This window comes from Podarcis muralis, chromosome 4, assembly GCF_964188315.1.
Source record: "Podarcis muralis chromosome 4, rPodMur119.hap1.1, whole genome shotgun sequence".
Taxonomy (NCBI): Eukaryota; Metazoa; Chordata; class Lepidosauria; order Squamata; family Lacertidae; genus Podarcis; species Podarcis muralis.
Window position 1 is genome coordinate 56,982,364 of NC_135658.1, and position 22,084 is coordinate 57,004,447.

Genomic DNA, 22,084 nt, shown 5'->3' on the forward strand with positions numbered 1-22,084 from the left:
GTTCTTGATGTCATCAGTGATGCAGGCGGCTTTTGCTAAAGTGTTACTTGTTTATATCTCACTATAGAGCTGGACTGGACAATTTCAGTTTCTCTCGTTTTCTTACTTCTCCAATCTTGAGTTTTCCACATTTCTGCAGCAATATGCCTTTTTCTATCATTAAAAAAAAAAAAATCCTCACAAAAATCCATCAGCATTTTGGTGCAGATTTATTTATAAACACATCTAATATAAATATTTTTGCAAACAGCTTTTACAGATATAATGCATTTGTGTATGCTACTTTCACTAATTTATGCATTTTCATGTGCACTTTCCCCAAATAAATGCATGTTTGTACATTTTGGCTGGAGAACTATGTCATAAAATTTGGAGAAATGCGAATTTTAAAGGGCAACTGTGTTTTGGTTCACATATTGGTTTGAGAAGTACAAATTAGCTACTGTCTCATTCAAATGCAAATAAAATTATATTTCTCTCTCGTCCTCACTAAAGAGGTACAACATGCGTGCGTTTGATCTGGAGAAGAAGTCTTCAGTTTTCCCCTTTGGGACACTGACTTTTTCTCACCACCTGTTTTCTCCCTTGTTGCTTTTTCCCCAGAAAGAAAGAAACTAATAATGAAGATGCATCTATTGTTAATATTGTCTACTAATTCCTTTTAGCAGAAGCTAAACTCGACTCTCTAGAATTCTAAAACCTGGCTACTTCATGATTCCACCTCAAAGTTCCCCTAATCCTCCTTCCTTCACAACTTCTTTTATTTGCATCAATGTTTCCAGGGCTTACACAGTTGAGTCACTTACATTTTGTATTTATTAAATAACAAAGCCTGTAATTCTGAGAGGCCCCAAAGTGCAAGCAGCGTGCCTCCTGAAAATTACTGACAGGATGCAGGATTTGGGTGGGGGGGGGGAGAGAGAAGCGAGAGAGATGTAATAAGCAGATCCATGAGGCATCTTGAGGCAGCCACGTCTGAGGGGCCCCTCTGTGGGAACACCCACCCACCTACCCATACCACTGCTGCCAATGAAGCAAGGAGAAGCCACAGTGGCAGCTTCCGGGTTCCAGCGAGATATTGTGAGAGGCCTCCACAAGCTCTCTCTGGGGTTTCATGAGATCTTGCTGGAATCTGTAAACAGAAGGGACACAATCCCAGTAGAAGAGGTTTCAGGTGACAAAAGGAGATGAGCTGCCCTTAGTAATGAGAAAAGAACAGTGTCAGGATCATTGAGCATCTATTGAGGCCTTCACTCAAGCAACCCCTGGAGCTCTCTGCCACCCTCTCCTCCTCCTCCTTGTTGTCACTGCCTTTTCACCTGCCCTCTCTGAGAAAGTGAGCGGCGAGTGGTGGAAGAAAGAGTGCAGCAGCCTCCCCTTGCCTTGCCTTCTCTGTCTAGGTGCAGGTTGGACTCAATGGGAGAGGGGATGTGGATGGGCAGGGGCAACATCAGAAGGTATGAGCGTCTTGCACATGGACCCCACAGAATCTGGAACCCACACTGGACAATACACGGAGAAAAGAGGTCACTAAGTGACTGAGAAGTGAACGTGGGATATAAGAGAGGCTGTACCACAGGAAAAGCAACGGGGCTGCTAGACTGATCCAGGAGATGAGTCTTTTGCTAGCCTAAAAGTGAGGGTCATCCTTTCCCCTTTCATTCAAAACACCAAATCAATAGCCACAGGTTTGGCATTTCACCCAGAATTTAAATCTAGCTGGTTATTCTAAGTAGCTAGAAGAAGAGCCTTGCTTTGCAAAGATACACATGATTGCAGCTGATGTTCCTTCACCCCTAATTATTACCTGTCAAGTGGAGCGTAATTTCAGCTCAGATTCTACTGGTTCAACTTGTACTCCACCAACTTTCTTGAAGCTTTGAGAGGATGAATAAGCCAAAGTGCACACATTTGTCATACAGTGTGTTCACTTCCTCAATTGAAGCAATAAAACCTGTTTCCATTTTCGCAATCCAGATTTCAAGCCTGGTTCTGAGGTGTTTAAATGGGCACATCTTGGGGATCTGGTCTGACAATGGATAGCACACAACAACGCCTCCCCAAATTGGCCACTTCTGAGTATTTCTGTAATCCACTGGGCCTTTCGCTTAAGAAAAGAAAAAATGATGCTGCGTCTGACAGCAGATATAATTTTGCTTTCAGGAAAAAGGTGTCAGCCTATGTCCCTCTAAACGGCATTCACTTTCACACTCCATCTTTTCTTTTCCTCCTATTCCACAAAGATCAGTGTAAAACACTGGCCATATTCTCCTCTCACCTCCCCACCTTCACAGTTAAGACCACATTCTTAAAACATCACAGCTTCTAAAGTTTGCACTGTATCCCACCCACTGCCATTTGCAGCCTAAGCAGATGGCTTTTGCATTAGCAGCTGGGCCTGAGACATCGCAACAAACCTTGTCAGTATACTCCAGATTGCTGGGGGCCTTTCATTTATTCCATTGCATGAAAGGAAAAGGATGTGCTCTGTGTGTGTGGCATTTGTCCTGAAGGAAGACCTCCGTAGAATTTAGTGATTAAAATTACAAGTAGCTTTGAGTTTCCTAGGCAACGTGGCTCCAGCTGTTTGAAGTGACGACATAAGCCAATGTTGACTTACTGCAGAAGGGTCTTGATCCTTGAGCTGCTAAGCAAATACTCCTCTCGAGTTGGACTGAAAGACTTCCGATACACAATGCTGAGGATACATTTTTCAATTTTGAATTCTCTTGTCCCGATGCTATCTCTGTTTTCTTTAATGCATCTGCGCTCTAATTGGGGAAGGAAGAGAAATATGATTCAGTTTGCATTTAAAGGTGAACCTAATTCACTATGTTTGAAACAATATTCAAACCAAAACACAGTCATCCTTTGGATTCTATACTTCTCCAAATTTTGCATTGCAGTTCTCCAGCCAAAAATGCATATATGCATATACTAGGGTAAAGAAAAAAAATGATTACTTTAAAGGGCATATATTAGTGTAAATAGCATACAAAATGCATTACATTGGGGGAAAGTGCTTTGCATACATGAGCATATTAATGCAAAATTGTGTACAAAAACATATATATTTGAAGAAATTCACACTGAAATCCTGAGATTCTCATGAGGACTTAAAAAAGAAACTGATGTGGAAAAATGAGAAACTTTGAGAAACTGAAATTGACAGTTGTCTCCATGCCTAGCCCTAACCAACAGAAGATGACAAAGTTCCCAACTGCCCACTAGGTTCTAATCTGACCAACAGGCCTAGTATGCCTTCAAGGGGAATATGACAGGCAGAAATTTGAGCTGTATATCTCCCTCTCCCTCAGGTTTGAGATGTGGTGATTTGGAAAGCTGTGCCTTATAGAATTCCAGTCTCACAATTCAGCAAAAAGTCAGGAAACCCAGAGAACAAATGATAGTACTCTTACTTTTCATTCCAGTAGGCTAAATTTCAGAGGTTTCTGCACACACAACACATCTCTGTGTCCTCTATCTGGACTTGCAAGAGGCATTATCAAAGTTCAGAGATACTGTACATTCCTGCCAGGCAAAAGCACCACGAGGACCTGGAGCAGGGCTGGTGAGGGGTGTGGCCTAAGGGGAAGGGGTGTGGCCTGTGAAAAGTTCAAAGGGCTAGAGACCTGTACAGTGGTACCTCTGGTTGCGAACGGGATCCGTTCCGGAGCCCCGTTTACAACCTGAGAGGAACGCAACCCATGTCTGCGCATGCATGGGCCGTGATTTGTCGCTTCTGTGCATGCGTGTAATGTCATTTTGAGCGTCTGTGCATGCGCGAGCAGCGAAACCCGGAAGTAACCCATTCCGTTACTTCTGTGTCGCCGTGGGATGCAACCTGAAAAGATTTAACCTGAAGCGTCTTTAACCCAAGGTATGATTGTACTGTCACATTTGACCCCTTGACCTGAGACTCCTCATTGCTATATTAGGGAATAAGTCCTACTGAACTCAGTCAAACTTAATTCTGAGTAGAAGTGCATAGGTTTGTGCAGCATGCGCTATAATGTAAGTATACATCCACTGGCGGAGGAATGGGGAGAGGGAAGTGCCCACGGCGGCACGATCCTGGGGGGGTGCCATCGTGGCTGCCCCCCCCCGTTCTGGGTGCCTCCCGCAGGCGACGTGCCGTGCCCCCAGGTTGCGTGTCACGCCCCTGTGGGCAGCGCACCATGCCCCCAGGACATGCGCCACGCCCCTGTGGGCAGCGTGCCACGCCGCCAGGATGCACGCCACGCCCACGCCTGCACTCCACCCCTGCCCCCCCTGCCACTGTATACATCTCTTGTTTTTTGTGGTATTTTAGGGTTTTGCTTTTTTTCACATTAAAAAATGGGTTCCTGCGAGCTCAGCGTGGGTTGACCATGTTTTTCCTGTGGCGTTTAAAGAGCATTTTCATGTCTGAAAATACCTGGTAGAAACATCTCCCAAGAGCTTTGATCCCTTATGAATGGATGTGCAAATTCCCATCAAATATGACATTACAGGAGAAGACGCGGTTGATTTAGAGTTTCAGTGTAATGTGTGGAAATGGCCAGCTTTCTCTAGATTATGTTCCATGGTTTCAAATTCAGTATAATAGTATTTTGCACGGCTGCAGCGTTTCTGATTTTGCTTTGTGGATCCAAAGGTGAAAATCGTTTGGTCGGTGATCACGTGATAGTAGACATCAAAGGAACTAGTTTATTCATATTTACTTGAAAAAATATATACAAAAGGTAAAGAGGGCTGGATTTTGTTTTTTTACACAGGACCAACTGCCCCTGTAAATACAGCTTCCTGGATGAGAGCAAGAGGCTGGTGCCCCGAAGGGATGTTCCAGCCTATCCCAAGGTACACTGTAGCACATAAGAGTTCAAAATTCTGTTTTACAGAGCAGATAATCACGTTAGTTAAAAATATCCTTTCCATCCCTTGTTTATTATGAGAACATTTTCTACTCAAATGCTACCTAGATTTTCTTCATAAAATCGCTTATTAAAGTTTCCATTTTCTTTGCTACAGGTGATTGTTAGATTCCATTGCTCCCATGCTGATATAAAATATTTAAATCAACAAATTATTATTCTTTTATTATTATTATTATTATTTATTAAATTTGTAAACTTCCTTTCATTCAAAGATTTTAGGGCCATTCGCAGCATCAAATGCAGAATAAAACATAACAAAAACAAAACTTTCCCATCACCCCCACCCACAAACACTTTTAAAGGGACAAATCAATTACAAGTCCCTGTGAAAGAAGGTTCCCTGATTTATTTATTTTAAAAAATATATATGTTGAGTTCCTGTTCTAAGTAGTATGTTTGGGCTGATAGATGCTCAATGGGGTACGTTTCACCATACTTTGAAGTGGCAAGGAGACACACACTTGCTATTTTATTTTTAGAACTGAGGCACTTGAAAGACACATTTAGCATCACATCTTGCTTGGCCCTGATGCTATGTTTTTCAAGCTCCTTGTAATTACTTCATGGTGAGGGGGAGGACCAAGGGTGCAGTGTTGGTTGTCAGTGCCTAGGGTGGGTGCAGGTGTGTACGGTTTGTGGGCTGGGGGGGCAGCCCAACCCTTGCTGCCACCAGAGCGACCCCACCCCCACTGGAGCAAAGTGGGGTCATCCTGAGTCGCCTGTGCAGAGGGAGAGCATGCCCAGTCGATGCAGCCCTTGGTGGACAGAGATGAGCCCTGGACCAGGCTGTGCTAGGACATCTGGTTCATTCCCCCACAAAAATTGTGCACCTGGAACCATAGCCCCCCCTATACCCCCCACACTAAGCCCCTGGGACAGACAGTGCAAAACCTCGAAGACACTGTTATAATTCATATATTTGGGGGTTGTTGTTGCCTGAACTACACCCTCAGTTAGCTCTGGTTCAAATGAAATCCTATACAGAGGGTAAGTTAGTTAGTTACTTATTGAATTAATTGAGCTGAGTCATGAAGATGGGTGACCTACAAGAACAAATATGAAAATATGAAGCGGGTGTTGTTGAGAATCGTATTTCATAACAATGCCTCATTTTCTCTGCAGTACATGCTTTCTCAGGAGACAATAGAAGCTCTTCGGAAACCAACCTTTGACGTCTGGCTATGGGAGCCCAATGAGGTAATGCTGCCCCATGGAGACAGATTCCTGGTCCCTCCTTTCTGTAAATGTTTGTTCTGTGGGACTCTTAGGAGCATTTGAGAATTGGAACCTAGACATGGTTGTGTTACAGAAACCAGAATGAAAATGTACAGATAAATACAAAGTGCTCTTCAAATAAATGAAAACTCTAAGAAGGCTTAGTCTATAAATAAATGCAACCTAAGTACTGGAACTAATCAGAACAGCGGAGCATGTTAAAAGTACCATAATGTGAGTAGACACCTACTGTATCTCAAAACCAGGTCCATTCACATAATAAGCAATAGGTAAAGCAGGAATTTCTCCAGACAGCAGATAAGCAAAAAGCACAATTTACTAATCGGATCGTTTTTTGTTTTTTTTACCTTAATGTGGTTCAACTAAGAATTCTATAACAGAGGTCTTTCCCATTATCATTTGTACTTTGAAGTATACTTGGTTTTGAGAATGTCTTTTCACCCAAAAGCCTTTCTGTAGCTAATTATGGACTACAAAAAAGTGACTCACTTTGCAAATGAAAGGGGAAATCTGATTTGTACTAATTTGAATAAAAAGTTAGCTTCAGGCAATCAATGAAAATGAAAAGTCTGTATATTATTTTCACTGTATTTTATTTTTAAGGCTTGCTAGATTAGTGCCGTTTGCCTTATTTGTTGTTGTGTTTCTAACCAGAATGACTCTGTAATGAATTTACAAAAGGAGCTATTCTGGCTAATCATCAGAATGCAAACAACTCATGGAAAAGTGGAATGTGCAACATATTTTCATTTTTAAGATCTGCAAAACCGATGTAGCAGCTTCATCATATTTGTTCATGTCTTTATAATTGCCATGAGTTTGCACGAGGATCAGTTTGCTATGACAATTCTCCTGTGACAATTTTAGTTAAACAAAGCTGTCTCTCTTTTTTATGACATCTTTTCGAAAATAGTTGGGGGAGGGGACTTTTAGATACAAAGAGAAAACAGAAAAAAACTTTTTCCTAGATTGTCTTATTGGTGGTACAGACAGCAAATCACAACATATGTCATCTTTATGCTCAGGAGCAATTGCATAAACCATTATGTGAACAGTGTCACAGCCTCTTTTGGATATGTGCACCTTTTTGTTTTATTTGCGGTTTATATGAGGTGTTTCAATTCACATTGCCACTTTCCCAAGTTTGTGTGGTGCATTTTTAATAGTGTTATAAATCACAACCCTGTTGCATCATTACAATGCAAAGCAAGAACACAACAGCCTTCCGTAAAGTGTCTTTAGAATTAGCCCTTTGCATTCTACCCCCCTCTGGCTCTCCTAATGTGGCATGTTAAAGGACAAAAATATAGTAGTGTTGCCTGTGATGGACTGCAGGGAAGGAGATGTACTTTCAGCTCAAATGCTAGCTCACCAGAATTCAGCACTGAAAAAAAGAAAGACATGGCCTATGTTTGTTGTCTTAATACAGTGGTGCCTCGCAAGACGAAAAGAATCCGTTCCGCGATTCTCTTCGTCTAGTGGTTTTTTCGTCTTGCGAAGCAACCCCATTGGCGGCTAAGCGGATTAGCGCGATTAGCGATTTAGCGCTATTAGCGATTTAGCGCTATTAGCGGCTTAGCGGGCTTAGCGGCTAAGCTGTTAAAAGGCTATTAACGGCTTAGCGGCTTTGAAAAAGGGGGGGAAGCGGGGGGGAAATGGCGAGACTCGCAAGACGTTTTCGTCTTGCGAAGCAAGCCCATAGGGAACTTCGTCTTGCGAAGCGCCTCCGCGATGGAAAACCCTTTCGTCTTGTGGGCTTTCCGTCTTGCGAGGCATTCATCTTGCGGGGCACTACTGTATAGTTTTTTCCTTGTGTATGTGCTGGTCTGTGCAGCTACACAGCTATGTTTGCTGCATGGAGAATGCAAGGTTAAAGAAGCTACAGGAAGACATCCAAGTTTTAGGCAAGGCTTGCCTTAGAATGCTTGTTGCCAACTGCTGCTGTTCTTCTTTGCACTTACAGCAGTTGCAGAGAACCTTTCGCCCTCCAGACGTTGCTGACCTACAACTCTCCTCAGCCCTAGCAAGCATGGCCAGTGCCTCGGGATGGTGGGAGTTGTAGTTCAGCAATATCTGGAGGCCCAAAGGTTCCCCTCACCTGACTTACTGAGTGTGATTCAAGGTCTTCATAGAATTTGCCATGGATTAATGAGCAAAATGAATTATAGGTTTTTATTTCATGTAGCAAGTGATTGGGTTGGACATCTTGGTCCTTCGGTCAGAAATGAAGCTAAAGTAGGAATTGCTCAGTCTGCAGAACGTAAGACTCTTAATCTCGAGGTTGTGGGTTTTACCATGTTGGGCAAAAGATTTCTGCATTGCAGGGGGTTAGACAAGTTGGCTTTCATGGTCCCTTCCATATGTACTATTCTATTATTCTCTTCCATTAAAAATAAGAAATAGTCTTGCCTCAGATTTTTATAGATATGAGATTGTATCCTTCTGTAATGGTTAGATTTCATTCCTTTGGGTGAACAATGTATTGTTATGTTTTTAAACCTCAGTTTTTGGCCTCAGAGATAATGAGATGTTCATCTAGATTACCCAATGAATTCACAAATTAAGCATCCCATTTCTAAATTCAGCAGTCTAGATGAATTCAGCAGTGCTTTTAAGTCACAGACTTAAGTGTCTGATGTGTTTGTGATGTACACTAGTGAAAATAATGTAATAATAGGAGAATTCTTTCTTTTGTCCTCCAGATGCTGAGTTGTTTAGAACATATGTATCATGATTTAGGATTAGTAAAAGACTTTAACATCAACCCTATCACATTGAAGCGATGGCTGGTAAGATTTAAAGAGCAACTTGTATGGGATTTAAAATATTTGTGATTTTTTTTAAATGGGCATATAGTCTCATATATTCAAAGATTAAAAAAAAATGTGTAAGCAGAGTATAACGAACACTTGTCCAACACATAAAGTATATAGAATACATATTATTCTTAGAACAAAAGGATTGCCATTCTGACACCATCCAATACTGACATCAGTCAATCCCTTCTTTAAACAAAAAACTTAAATAAGCAACCCAATCAACAGTTGTATCCAAATTAAAATGCCTGGTATCAAGTGGCAACATTTATTATTAGTATCGACAATAACAACAACAACAAGAAGAAGAAGCTTATCATCAAAAGTATGACTTGTTTATCTGAAATGTCTCATATGCCATCAATTTGCATCACTTTTGCTTTGAGCTGTATCCATTAATTAAACTTAGCTTGCGTTCGCAACAACATCCAAATGAGCTGAAAAATCATTCAACAATTATACTACCTAATGAGCAACTTTATAAAGATAAAAAATAATACCTGCCTGCACCCTGTCTCACCAGAGTGGTGCATGCTCTGGTTCTCTCTCACTTGGACTACTGCAACACGCTCTACGTGGGGCTACCTTTGAAGGTGACTCAGAAACTACAACTAATCCAGAATGCGGCAGCTAGACTGGTGACTGGGAATGGCTGCTGAGACCATATAATGCTGGTCCTGAAAGACCTACATTGGCTCCCAGTACGTTTCCGAGCACAATTCAAAGTGTTGGTAAATTAGTAAATGGCCTCAGTCCAGTATACCTGAAGGAGCGTCTCCACCCCCATTGTTCTGTAGCCAATAAAGTTGTGGCCTTAATTCACCTAAAATACTGGTGCTGTCCATGTGTCTCATTATTCAGAAAATGGGGGAGGGCTCAGGGCCTTGACACACAATGTCATGGAAAGGAACAAAACGTTTGCACAAGTTGGTCTTTTCATCAATATTTTAACTCTTTACCTACATGGTGGAGGTCATAGTGCCAATGGGAGGGGGAGTGTCCAAAACTGAGAAAAACAAAAAAGTGAGCACAGCAGCAACAGGGGAGAGGGGAGAAGGAAAAATAAGAGGAAGAGTCAACCCTCTCCTTATTTCTGCAGTGCCCAGTTATCTTATTAGCATGGTATGGGCTTGCAAAGCACAGATTCCAAGGGACTATAGTGTTGGTTGGGAGGATTACCGATAAATGCCAAATGCTTGTTTTCCTTATAAATGTCTCCCTTTTTGTTTTTAGCTGTGTATTCATGACAATTACAGAAACAATCCATTCCATAATTTTCGACATTGCTTCTGCGTTACCCAGATGATGTACAGCATGATCTCTCTCTGCAGTCTCCAGGTGTGTCTTTCTCTGGCTGCATTGGCTTTCTCTCTCTCTAGTCCTCCTCCCCCCACCACCACCACCCACACACACATTGTGAAATCAATAGTCTTCTGCCTATAATAATGTACTTTATCCAGAAGTGATGGTTGTTGATTATTGAAAGACATGTAGTTGTGCCAGGGAAACCACCATTTTTAATCTGTTGGCATTTGAGAGGACAACCAAAGGGTGAATGACATGAGTTGGGATAGCTCAGTAGGTAGAGCATGGGACTCTGAATTACAGGGTCATGGGTTCGAGCCTCATTTTGGGCAAAAGATTCCTGCATTGCAGGGGATGGGACCAGATGGCCTTCATGGTCCCTTCCACCCTACAATTCTATGAACTGAAACATAGATAGAAATCTTGGCAAGTTCAGGAGTTCCTGAATATGTAAACCTGGAATGCTCCACGAGAGGTTGTAGGCCCACAGCATAATTCTGATTGGGCTCCACACCTTACTGAAGCTCCCACCAGTGTTGAAATACATTTAACTCAGTGGTTCCCAACCCTTTTTTTGGCCATGCCCCGCCTAAGCATCTCTAAAATCCTGATGCCCAGCCCCTGTGAACTCCTATTCAGGTGGGGGAAGCCTAAAACGCCATTTACTGTCATTCTCAAATTGCCCCCCTGTGGGGGGTGTGCCCCACCTTGGGAACCACGGATTTAACTAGATGATACCCCAAATACATGATTGCATTGTATGTTGAGAGAGAGAGAGAGATTTTTTAAATGGCAGCAGTAGTGGACCTTGATCCAGATAAGAACCATGGCATGGGAGAGGGGGATTAACTCCTGCCCTGTGCCATTTTTCCCAATGAACACCGCCCCCTAGCCACTGCTTGTGCCCATAGCTGTTAACTCCCAAGGCAAATAGCATAATCAATCCCATTACACTGTCCAACTCAGAATCAGGGCTTCCTGCAGCTGCTTTTTTAAAAAATGACAATACTATATGGCATATTTAACTTATCTATCTTGGCTTCCTCTTCCATCCAGCTTCAGTGTGGACAAAGTGCCTTAACTTCTTCTTGCACCTAAGTCGGAGGAAGGGATACCAAGGCGGTACTTCTGCCCTTGCTGAAGTTGGTAGGAAGGTAAAGGCAAGGAACTTTGGCCTTCATGTTGTCCTCCCCTGTACAGCAAAACTGGCAATTGTGTCTAGCTAGTGACGATCCAAACCTGAACAGCTTGACTGTGGGTGGTTTTTCTCCTCCCTCCCTAGTTACACACAATATTAGGAAACTGGCCCTTGCTAATAAAAGCAATATTTGGGTTCTTACCTCTGCTGGGTGGAGGTCAAATTTTCATAAACAGATTAAGTGGCCTATAATCAAGACAACCAACAGCAGTCTGTGGCTAAAATCAACTGGCATTATTTATTCAAGTAGGCCCTGGTTGTTATCCCAAGCAAAGAATAGACCCTAAGCCTTTATTCTTCACACTTCTCTTCCAAGCTCAAGTAGTGCATGAAATGCTCAAATAAATAGCTTTTTACAATTGATGCAAATCTTGGCATAATTTCTTACAAGATGAGAAACCTTTGACTTTAAATTAATTTTATCCACTGTTGAGCAAACTCCAATTTCTCTATTCCATCCTGTTGTTAATTATGCATCAGAGGCAGGGTTGACGACTTCACTGTTGTCGTCATTATAGATTTAGTCTAAGTTATTAAACTGTGCGCTGAACCCTAGTTAGAACCGCACATTTTGAAATGTTATATATGGTTTCTTTATTATAAAAGCTGTTTGAATTAATGAGCTGCATTTTCTTCTTCTTCCTGCTTAGGTAAAGCTTTCTCAAATGGATATCTTAATACTAATGACTGCATCAGTGTGTCATGATCTGGATCACCCAGGATATAACAACACGTATGTATCCTTTTTGTGTGTGAGAAGAATGATTAGGAATGTAAAGTACTAGCAGGAAGTGTCCGGTGCTGCCCAGGATAGTGTAATTTGTGAGTTTGGGCCCATCACACACAAAAATTGGCAGAGTCACACCAACCTTGCCCAACACCAAAACATCAATGAAGACTGCTGCCCCCACTTCATGAATTCTCATGTCATATTTGACAGTGATGTTATAAAGAGACGGCTGAACCTATAAATAACAGGTGGACAGACAGACAAACCAAAATTTATAGTAGATATTCGGGCAAATGCAGACCAAAAATAAAACCTGAGAAATTTATTTTGGCATAAACTTTCCTGAGGTAGAGCTACCTTTGACATGCACCTGACCGGGTGGGCTCTGGATCAGAAAAGCTTATGCCACACATTGCTTATGTTTTTAAGGGTACCACACAAAACCCTCCAAGGTTTTGTTACAAGAACAGACTAACACGACTATCCCTTTGGAATTTGTCTCATTTTAAAAAAGGCTTCACTTGGATGTGGGAGAGGCTCTCACATCTAGGAGTTCAGAATCCCACAAATTTCAAAATGCCTTCAAACTACAGATGAGCACCTTCCCTTTGGGCTGATTGTGCATTTCTTTCTATGTGTTTCCTTCACACCAGGTACCAAATTAATGCACGGACGGAGCTTGCTGTGCGCTACAATGACATTTCCCCGCTGGAGAACCATCACTGTGCTGTGGCTTTCCAGATCCTTGCGCAGCCAGAATGCAACATTTTGTCCCATGTTGATAAGGAGCAGTTCAAACGGATTAGGCAGGTATGGGTCAGAAAGATGTGGCAAAGTTCCTGTCAATGTGTATTAGTGTCAGAGAGCATCTGCTAATGAAATGCCTGGGCTCAGTCATGAGACATGTGGAGAAAACATGTGGTACCTCGGGTTACAAATTTAATTTGACATGTGGTACCTCGGGTTACAAACTTAATTCAATCCGGAGGTCCATTCTCAACCTGAAACCGTTCTTAACCTGAGGCACGCTTTCACTAATGGGGCCTCCCGCTGCCGCCGTGCCGCCAGCGCACGATTTCCGTTCTCATCCTGGGGCAAAGTTTGTAACCCAAGGTACTACTTCCAGGTTAGCAGAGTTTGTAATCCAAAGGTTTGTAACCCAAGGTAGCACTGTATAGAGTGCCTATGAGCTTGTCCAGAGTGATTGCCACCATTCAAAACCTTTACAACCAGACCCCCAAAATCTATAATTAGATCAAATTTATAGGCAGTCTTAAACCTCAGCATCTCTTATTTTGGAAATTAAGCATTGGTTGTGGTTTGAGAAAATAAGCCAAACCTGGTGAAATAAGCACCTCCCATATCATGGTCACAAACTGCTCTTTTAAATTGTGGTGTTCTTGTTTTGATTCTTTAAAAAAAAATGATTCTTTAAAAAAAATGTACTTATAACTTTCTGTAAAGCTCTGAGAACCTGTTGAATGGCAGGATATAAATAAAAAAAGGATGCGGGTAGCACTGTGGTCTAAATCACTGAGCCTCTTTGGCTTGCCGATTGGAAGGTCATCAGTTCGAATTTGCGTGACAGGGTGAGATCCTATTGCTTTCTCCCAGCTTCTACCAACCTAGGTGTTTGAAAGCACACCAGTGCAAGTAGATAAATAGGTACTGCTGCAGCGGGAAGGTAAACAGTGTTTCCATGCACTCTGGTTTCTGTCACAGTGTCCTGTTACAGTAGAAGCAGTTTAGTCTTGCTGGCCACATGACCCAGAAAGCTGTCTGTGGATAAACACCAGCTCCCTCGGCCTCAAAGCGAGATGAGCGCCACACCCCATAATTGCCTTTGACTGGACTTAACTGTCCAGGGGTCCTTTACCTTTTATCTATAAATAAAATAAATATCTTTCCCCACCATTTTGAATATCGCATGTGCCTTGATCAAATTGCCTAAGAACACTGATACGTTTTTTCAGTGCTGCAGCTCTTGGTTTTAAACACCAAATGTTTTCATTTTTGTAAAAGCAACCTTGGGACTCCCAATTCTGAATCAGGGGCATAGTAAGGAAGGTCATATCTTTCCCTCCTTGCACCTTGGCCCCAGTCTAGAACACACGCAGTAGCTATTAGCTATGGGGAAGGAAACTTAAAAGCTTGACAAATTAAGCCCACAGGTTTCCCATTGTGTAGCTAAGAGCAGTTCTAGGGAGCATCTGAACTGAGGCTTCTCAATGTGCCTCTCCTTTCCAAAAGACAAAACAAATGTGCAGCTTGGTTTTTATCTCTAGAGTTTTTTCCTGCTCCCCAGCATCTTCCCAGAGTCCAAAAAAAAAAAAAAATGTGTGAGAACTTGGTACAAAACTGTTAAATGGGTAAATTGTTGGAGTGGAGGGGAAGCATAGGTGAGGTAGTGGCATTTCTACCATAAGAAATATAAACGTCTTACAATATTGTTGGTTGGTTTGTTTCCCATAGGGGATAATTACATTAATCCTAGCAACAGACATGGCAAGGCACGCTGAAATTTTGGATGCTTTCAAAGAAATACTGGACAAGTTTGACTATTCAAATGAGGAGCATGTGACCCAGGTAAGACAATATTCTCTGTTTTCAGATGTTAAAGGGGGGGGGACAGGAACAACAGCCTGAGTCAAACAATGCCAGTGTGGAGACACCAATGTGGGGGTGTCACAGGACATGTCATGTAGCAGGAGTAGAAGCTGAAAGTTCAGCACAAATACAGTACAAATGCACTTTAATAGCAAGAACAGCTTATTGCTGTGTACAGTCACAGCCTAATGCCAGGCTGGAGGTGCCCTTATTTTCAGTGCTGACATCTCACTGAGAAATGAAGGAAACATTGCCCGGTAATAAGTGCAGGTAAACATGGCAGATTTCTTACCACACTGTAAAATGCTCTCCTCCTTTCAGCTAAAGATGGTCCTGATCAAATGCTGTGATATCTCCAATGAAGTTCGCCCAATGGAAGTGGCAGAGCCATGGGTAGACTGCTTATTAGAGGAGTATTTTATGCAGGTAAGGGTACACCCAGTGGAACTGCCGTAGTAGTTCATGTTTCAATACAACAGAGCTGGAAGTTATCCAGTAACAAGGCCTGACTTTCTAGTTCCACCAAGATGAAAGACCCTTTCTCAGCAGGGTCTTGAAAGTGTGTCATTCTGATGATGTACTTTGAATAAAAGTGACTGTAATTGACTGTAATTTGTAGCCTAAAAGGGCAATCACAGCCCAGAAATGCAAATGTTAGCAGATTGCTGCCTGTTTTCTCTAACAGGGCTGTTTTTAGGAGTTAACTCAGCATGTAAACCATTTTGAAACCAAACAGGGACAAGGACTTTGTAGAAAATGTCAGCTAAATAAGCAGCACCATGTAGGTTAAGTTTGGATTATTTATATCTGTGACTTTGAACCATTCATGACTAAGCCTATTAGAACTGAAAAGTTGTGTGTTTTTTAAGAGAAAGGCGAAAAGAAAAAGAAAGAAAGTGCTGTGATCATTTCAAAAGGACAATCTCATTAGTGTTGGAAAAAAGCGCCTTATGGTGCCACATCGTTGTCATTTCTTACCGGATTTCATTTGGAGATGACTGCAGGAAGTAACAAAAAAAAGTAGCAGTCCACTTGCCCTCTCGAATCCGTCAACACGATGTGTATATACAAGCTGTGTCAGTTGGCATCACACCAAGTAAGGCTTGATCGTGATAGGCAGCACAAAAAGGCAGTTCTATTATTTCTTGATTTAACATGTTCCCAGTGTGGAAAATTTAAAATACAGCCAAAAAAGCCATTGAATAATAGCAGAAAGAGCAAAAGATGAAAGAATGTTCAGTTTGCCCTTCATTCATTTGCAGAGCAATCCTACACTGTGTTCAGTGGGCCTTATTTCCAGATAAGTGTGTTTAGGGTACACATAATCTTCCCTGCTGAGAACCCCCAGAAGATGTCTCTGCCACCCTCCCACTTTTCCTCCAATGCCCCAAATTTCTGTAGGTCTGAAAATCTTTCAGCTGCATCTTTCAAATATATATAAAAAATATTTAAAATAATACAGCATAAACAGGTCACACATAATAACCAATTATATCATTCCAAATTGGATAAATATTGACCATTGGTTTGAATTTGCTTAATGTATTGCTACACTTTGTCCTAGAGTGACCGGGAAAAGTCAGAAGGCCTTCCGGTGGCCCCTTTTATGGACCGAGACAAAGTGACCAAACCTACAGCACAGATAGGCTTCCTGAAGTTTGTTCTTATCCCAATGTTTGAAACTGTAACAAAGGTAAGGTCAAATAAGTTGATTGATCAAAAGCCCTTGGATCAAGTGCATTTTCTCATAGCTGTGTGTGTGTGTGTGTGTGTGTGTGTGTGTGTGGTTACTAACATTCCAGGCTTTTAATAGCTCATTTATACAATGCTAGCATGCTGAATTTTTCTCATTTCAAAACACATAGTTATTGGAAACCAATTTTAGTTTAGCTTTCTTGCTTTGTTTTAGCTTTTTCCAGAGGTTGAAGAAGTATTGCTCCAACCACTTTGGGAATCCAGGGATCGCTATGAGGAGCTGAAGCAAATAGAGGATGCTGTGAAAGAGGTAAGGCAAGCTTCTGTTTGTGGGATTAACAAGGACAACTGCAGAGGCTGAAAAGGCAACACCCAGACTCCCTTAGATGAATCAGGATTTTGAGGTTTTTCTTGCAAGAATTCTCCTAATACAACACATTTTTATATGCCATTTTCACAAATATATGCATTTTTGCACATACTTGCCCAACTATATGCATTTTTGTGTGCATTATTTGTTTCAAGAAATGCAATACAAAATCATATAGGTGCAAATTTTATAGAAATTTTGAAGGATAGCTGTGCTTCAGTCACATATTGTTCACACTGGTAGGTTTGCATTAAATCCTAACCAAATCAAATTTCTTCCCATCCCTACGTCCAAATAAGTATGTAGGAGTACAGCCTTAATAGTAAGTTGAGGAACAGGTATAATGTAATGGGAACTTTTGAACCAAAGGGTATAGCTGATTCTGGCTGTGAATACACCACAGAACATGAGAAGCTTTTCTAACTTCACTTACAACTGTGCTTGATAAAACAGGCTTTGTGATTTTCACGCTGAAGCAAAGATTCCCAAATTCTCATGTGTAATGCTATAATGCCCTCTGGAAGGAAGCCACCACAGGTTCCCTTCGATGCCAATAAAACAGGGATGTACAAATTTCATGAATTAATTGGTTCATTTAAGCATAGTAGCATAGCACTTCTGGTAATAAGGCAACTAATAGGAAAATGATGCATGCAAAGCAGAACACATGCGGAGCAAATTATAGCTCTCCTTTGTCAAGTGCTTGTGGCTCCTGCTGAGGCAGTCAAATGGCCTTTGGCTCGCAGTGGCAAAGAATGAAGACAGAGTAGTCCTTCTGAGTGGCAGAGGGTAAGCTAGCCACTGACAGACAAGCCTGCTTTTAGTTTTTCAGCATTGGCCCCAAATGATGCCCAATGTTTCATCTTTTAATCTTTTCACTATGGGCTTTTCATTCTCCTAGCTTTATTGATCTGGCTTCATTCCAAGTTAGATTTTTATAGCGATCATGTTCCATTTCTTCCCATCTCACGAGAGCTCCATGAGATCTTACCAGAAGGTACTGCCACACAACTCCAGTAAGGCTTCAGCAGTGGGGCAGGAGACAGGGGCAGCAACTTCCCGTTTTGCCTCGGGTAGAAGAGTTTGGATTTGATATCCTGCTTTATCACTACCCTAAGGAGTCTCAAAGCGGCTAACGATCTCTTATTCCCTTCCTCCCCCACAACAAACACTCTGTGAGGTGAGTGGGGCTGAGAGACTTCAGAGAAGTATGACTGGCCCAAGGTCACCCAGCAGCTGCATGTGGAGGAGTGGAGACGCGAACCTGGTTCACCAGATTACAAGTCCACCGCTCTTAACCACTACACCACACTGGCTCTCTTGGGTGGCAAAATGGGATGGGCCACCCCTACTCAAAAGGCAGTTCACACTCTCATGCATTCCCCACTGGTACCTGCGTGTGGTGGTACCCAGAGGAAACTAACAACCAGAGAGAAAAATAATGGTTCTTGTACACCCACCAATGATGCTGCAGATCCTTTGGGGCACATTGTAGGGAAACTCCACTGAAACGAACAGATTTCATGCACTGATGATCATATTTACTGGGTTGTGCCAATGACTCGGTGGCTGCTATATTGACAAATCAGATGCCTCATGACTGCCATTGTTAATTATTCCATTCTACTCTTAACTAGTTACAGAAGAAGAAGAACGAAAGTTTGGCAATTGGAAGCAAGGAGAAGTGAAAAGCAAAGGCAAGGCACATCAGGGTAATTATCCCTCTTTAAAGGATACTTTCACATTAAGAAACATGGTGACAACATTTAAAACATTATATAGAAAATTGCCAATGGCATGAGGTGTTTTCAGCAAAAAAATTGATAAAATCCAGCTAATTTCTCTGCAATATATTGAACGTATGCTTGTGAAAAACAAAATAAAATAGAATTGTAATGCATTTTTGACCAACTATTTATACAATATAAAACCAGTAATGAAAAGCAGAGAGAGAGAGCCGCTCTCGAGTTGTTAGGAGAGTCCTAGTCCCCTTACAGAACTACAATTTCCAGAGTTCCCTAAGAAAAGGGATTGATTGTTAAAGCACTCTGAGAATTGTAACCCCGTGAGGCAAATAAAGGTCTCTCAACAACTTCCAGCAGCCTTAACAAACTACAGCTTCCATAATTCCCTGTGGGGAGCTATGGCTCTTTAAAGTGATCTCTTAGTGCTTTAAATGTATGGTGTAAATGTGGCCAAATAGGGATTACCACAGTTGCTGTGCGTGTGGCTTAAAAGGTGTGCTGAATCAGCATGTCTGAGCCCTGCCAAAAATTATTCTGAGTGGATGAGACCTCATTCTTTGGGCCTAACGATGTTTGTATTTTAATTCCAGCATTATAATGGACACAAAGATCCTTTAGAGGTTTGCCAAGTCTAACTAAGCATCATGGGATTACACAGCACTGACGGAGGATGAGACTGAACAGCTGACACTGCCACAAGCACTTTTTCCAAGTTCCTTTTTTATATAAAAAAAGAACCCTAGTATTTATCCTTATGGATGCAGACAATAAGGAATCTCTGCTGTTGTACATTTTTTTAAAGAAAAAGTAATCTTCTAAATAATATATTCTTATACCAAAAAATGGCTGCTGTAATTATTCTCTTTTTAAGATTTTATATGTCTTCTTCTTCTTTTTTTTAACTGCTTCTGGTTGTCATATGGAGATGTATTGGGGAAAATTGTACTTTTTAAGCGAGTTGTTTTAGAAATCTTTTAAAATGTAGTTTTGTGTAGCGTTAAAGTAACAACAATTTATCTCAATATGTCTGTGTACGATTTAGAAGTGTCACCTTGCCGAGGGATTTGACAAAACCAATAGCAAGCTGAGAAGCTTAATGTTCTCTTCTCTGGTCAGCAACTATTGGCCAGGAAAACCCTTCAGGAGGGAGGGCGAAATGATAGCCCAGTCTCTCAGCCCTGCCGCCCTAGTCCCTCTCTGCATATGCTGTTCCCCCTTTTGTTTTTGGATCAGTAACTGAGGAGTACAGATGATGGTCCTTTAGAGAGACAAATAATGGCCTACAGGTTTCCAGTTACCTTATCCCTGAGCACTGAGAGAATTGAAAAGGCCCCCAAGTATGTTATGAACATGAAGCAGTTCCTGTTGCCAAAGCTTGACAGGTCTAGCACTGTAAACTGCTTGGATAGGAACTCAAATTTCAGACGAACCAGAACTAAGCTAATCTGTGTTCCTTCTTGGAAGAGTGGAGTGATATTTTCACAAGTTTTTTTTTTTTATTTTACTTTATTTACATTTCCTGCATCATGTTCTGGTTTAATGAATGGGGCATCTCAACTAATCAGCTAACCGAAAACTCTGATAAACTGACATTATATTTGCCTACACATACATTGGCAAGAATCTAGTCTAGATTTGACTAGATGCTATGTACAACTGAGATTTGTTTAATGGCTCTATAATTATTATATTTTTCTGTGGAGAATATACCATACACCCAGTGCCTGAGAAGGGTCTGTGATGGTGAAGGACTACTGGCATGTGTTTTCCATGCTTACAGTTTGAGATTCAGTCTCTGAAACCTCCACAATTAGAAGCGTTTTGAGATGTAGAGCTAGGAAAAACTTTTGCATGTGGCCTTCAAGACCTACTTGGGCAGATTAATACAGCACTTAAATTCACATGGCAGCTTTTATTGGACAAAAGCTGGCAGCCATTTTGTTTGGATGGGAATTGCTAAAGTTAATGCTGACAGTGTGCCCTTTTAATACTGAACAATGAGAGTTTGGGAACAACGTATCCAACTGAAATGGGCATGGGTTGTTGCTCCCAGGTTACAGAAAGGAACGTTGGGCATGAAGAAACTACAGTGGTACCTCAGTTTAAGAACTGTCCTGTTTACAAACGATTTGGTTTACAAACTCTGCAAAACCGGAAATAGTGTCCAGGTTTGCGAGCTTTACCTCAGTCTAAGAACGGAATCCGAACGGTGGAAGGGCACCAGCGGTGGGAGGCCTCATTAGGGAAGTGTGCCTCAGTTTATGAATGGTTTCGGCTTAAGAACGGACTTCCAGAACGGATTAAGTTCATAAACTGAGGCACCACTGTAATCTGGTTTGTGCAAGGTCCCCTAGAAAGCCTATGACAGGGACAGGACTTTAGTGCCAGCAACTAGGATGCCCTGAGCATTCACATTCAGACCCACAGAAGGATTGTTGTGCAAAAGAGAGGACTGGGGAATCCTACATCTGGTGAAATTTTCCCTTCTATTCTCTTAGTTCTCCCGAAGTCTAGAGACACATCAGTATTCAAGTATGAGCCAAGGGAGATATCCTTTGGTGCAACTTATGGTCTTGTATGCCTTCCACAGCATCCTGTTGGAAATGTACATGAAAGTAAAGCACAAGACGCAAAATGAAAGGTGTGGCTTATGAAAGATGCCTTGGATTTGTTCTGGGAGAAATGTAAGAAATCCCGTTGCACCTCTATGTACTATTCATGTATGTATATGTTTTAAATGGAGTGTGCACTGTAATTTCTACATAGGCTTTTGTTAGGTTGCTTTTAAAGTGAGTTTATAAATCTAGAGTAATGCATAAGGAAGGTGTTGCTATCCAAGGAAGCTCGTGTCTCCGTTCGAAGGGCACATGTACCAAAGCCATATGCCTGTGAGCTGCAGAGCTGCTTTCTGAGTCTCAGTTTGGATTTTAAAAGAAATTGTGTAGGTGGGTGCTCAGACTTTCTTCCATGCAAAACAGGAGATATCTTGCTAACACTCAGGCTTCCCTTACCAAAGGATCTCAGTGACTAACACCTGGCTCTCCAGCACTGAATAATAACCGTGCCACCTTTAAGTGTGACAAAACATTTTGGAACAGCAAACCTTTACTCTTGTATTGTTTGTGTGTAGATGGTTTTTTCTTGGTGATGATAGCTCTCCAATATGTATTTTGGGAGAGGGTCCATTACTGCATTTTGATCCATTTCTGTTGACCAGAAATACTGTTCGACCTGCTTTGAAATCCACATGGGATGTGGACAGGCATCTTTAACCAGAGCTAGTAACTTTCTAAGCATTCTTCTTCCTGAGTCACACAACTGAAGAAGCAAGCCGCAGATGAAATATCTCTAGTTTATTACATGCTGTTTGAAGGCACCTGTTCATTGAGTGAACAAAATTTATTATTCCAAACTGTTGTAATTTCTTTTTCAAACAGAAGTAGAATAAATCTGATATTGTCTTCAA

At 41.6% G+C, this 22,084-nt stretch overlaps 1 protein-coding gene across 3 annotated transcripts in view; it reads left to right on the plus strand.

Annotated features, from left to right (window-relative positions):
• The window catches only part of PDE9A (phosphodiesterase 9A), a 71,733-nt gene extending 49,649 nt beyond the window's left edge, over positions 1 to 22,084 (plus strand). For all 3 annotated transcript variants that reach the window (XM_028727266.2, XM_028727267.2, XM_028727268.2), the window contains 12 exons: positions 4,758 to 4,839; positions 6,039 to 6,113; positions 8,855 to 8,941; positions 10,202 to 10,306; positions 12,122 to 12,204; positions 12,855 to 13,011; positions 14,674 to 14,787; positions 15,130 to 15,234; positions 16,373 to 16,501; positions 16,718 to 16,813; positions 18,511 to 18,585; positions 19,209 to 22,084. In XM_028727266.2, coding sequence (XP_028583099.1) covers positions 4,758 to 4,839; positions 6,039 to 6,113; positions 8,855 to 8,941; positions 10,202 to 10,306; positions 12,122 to 12,204; positions 12,855 to 13,011; positions 14,674 to 14,787; positions 15,130 to 15,234; positions 16,373 to 16,501; positions 16,718 to 16,813; positions 18,511 to 18,561 — 1,084 coding nt within the window. In that variant the 3' untranslated portion in view covers positions 18,562 to 18,585; positions 19,209 to 22,084. The remainder of the gene's footprint in view (positions 1 to 4,757; positions 4,840 to 6,038; positions 6,114 to 8,854; positions 8,942 to 10,201; positions 10,307 to 12,121; positions 12,205 to 12,854; positions 13,012 to 14,673; positions 14,788 to 15,129; positions 15,235 to 16,372; positions 16,502 to 16,717; positions 16,814 to 18,510; positions 18,586 to 19,208) is intronic.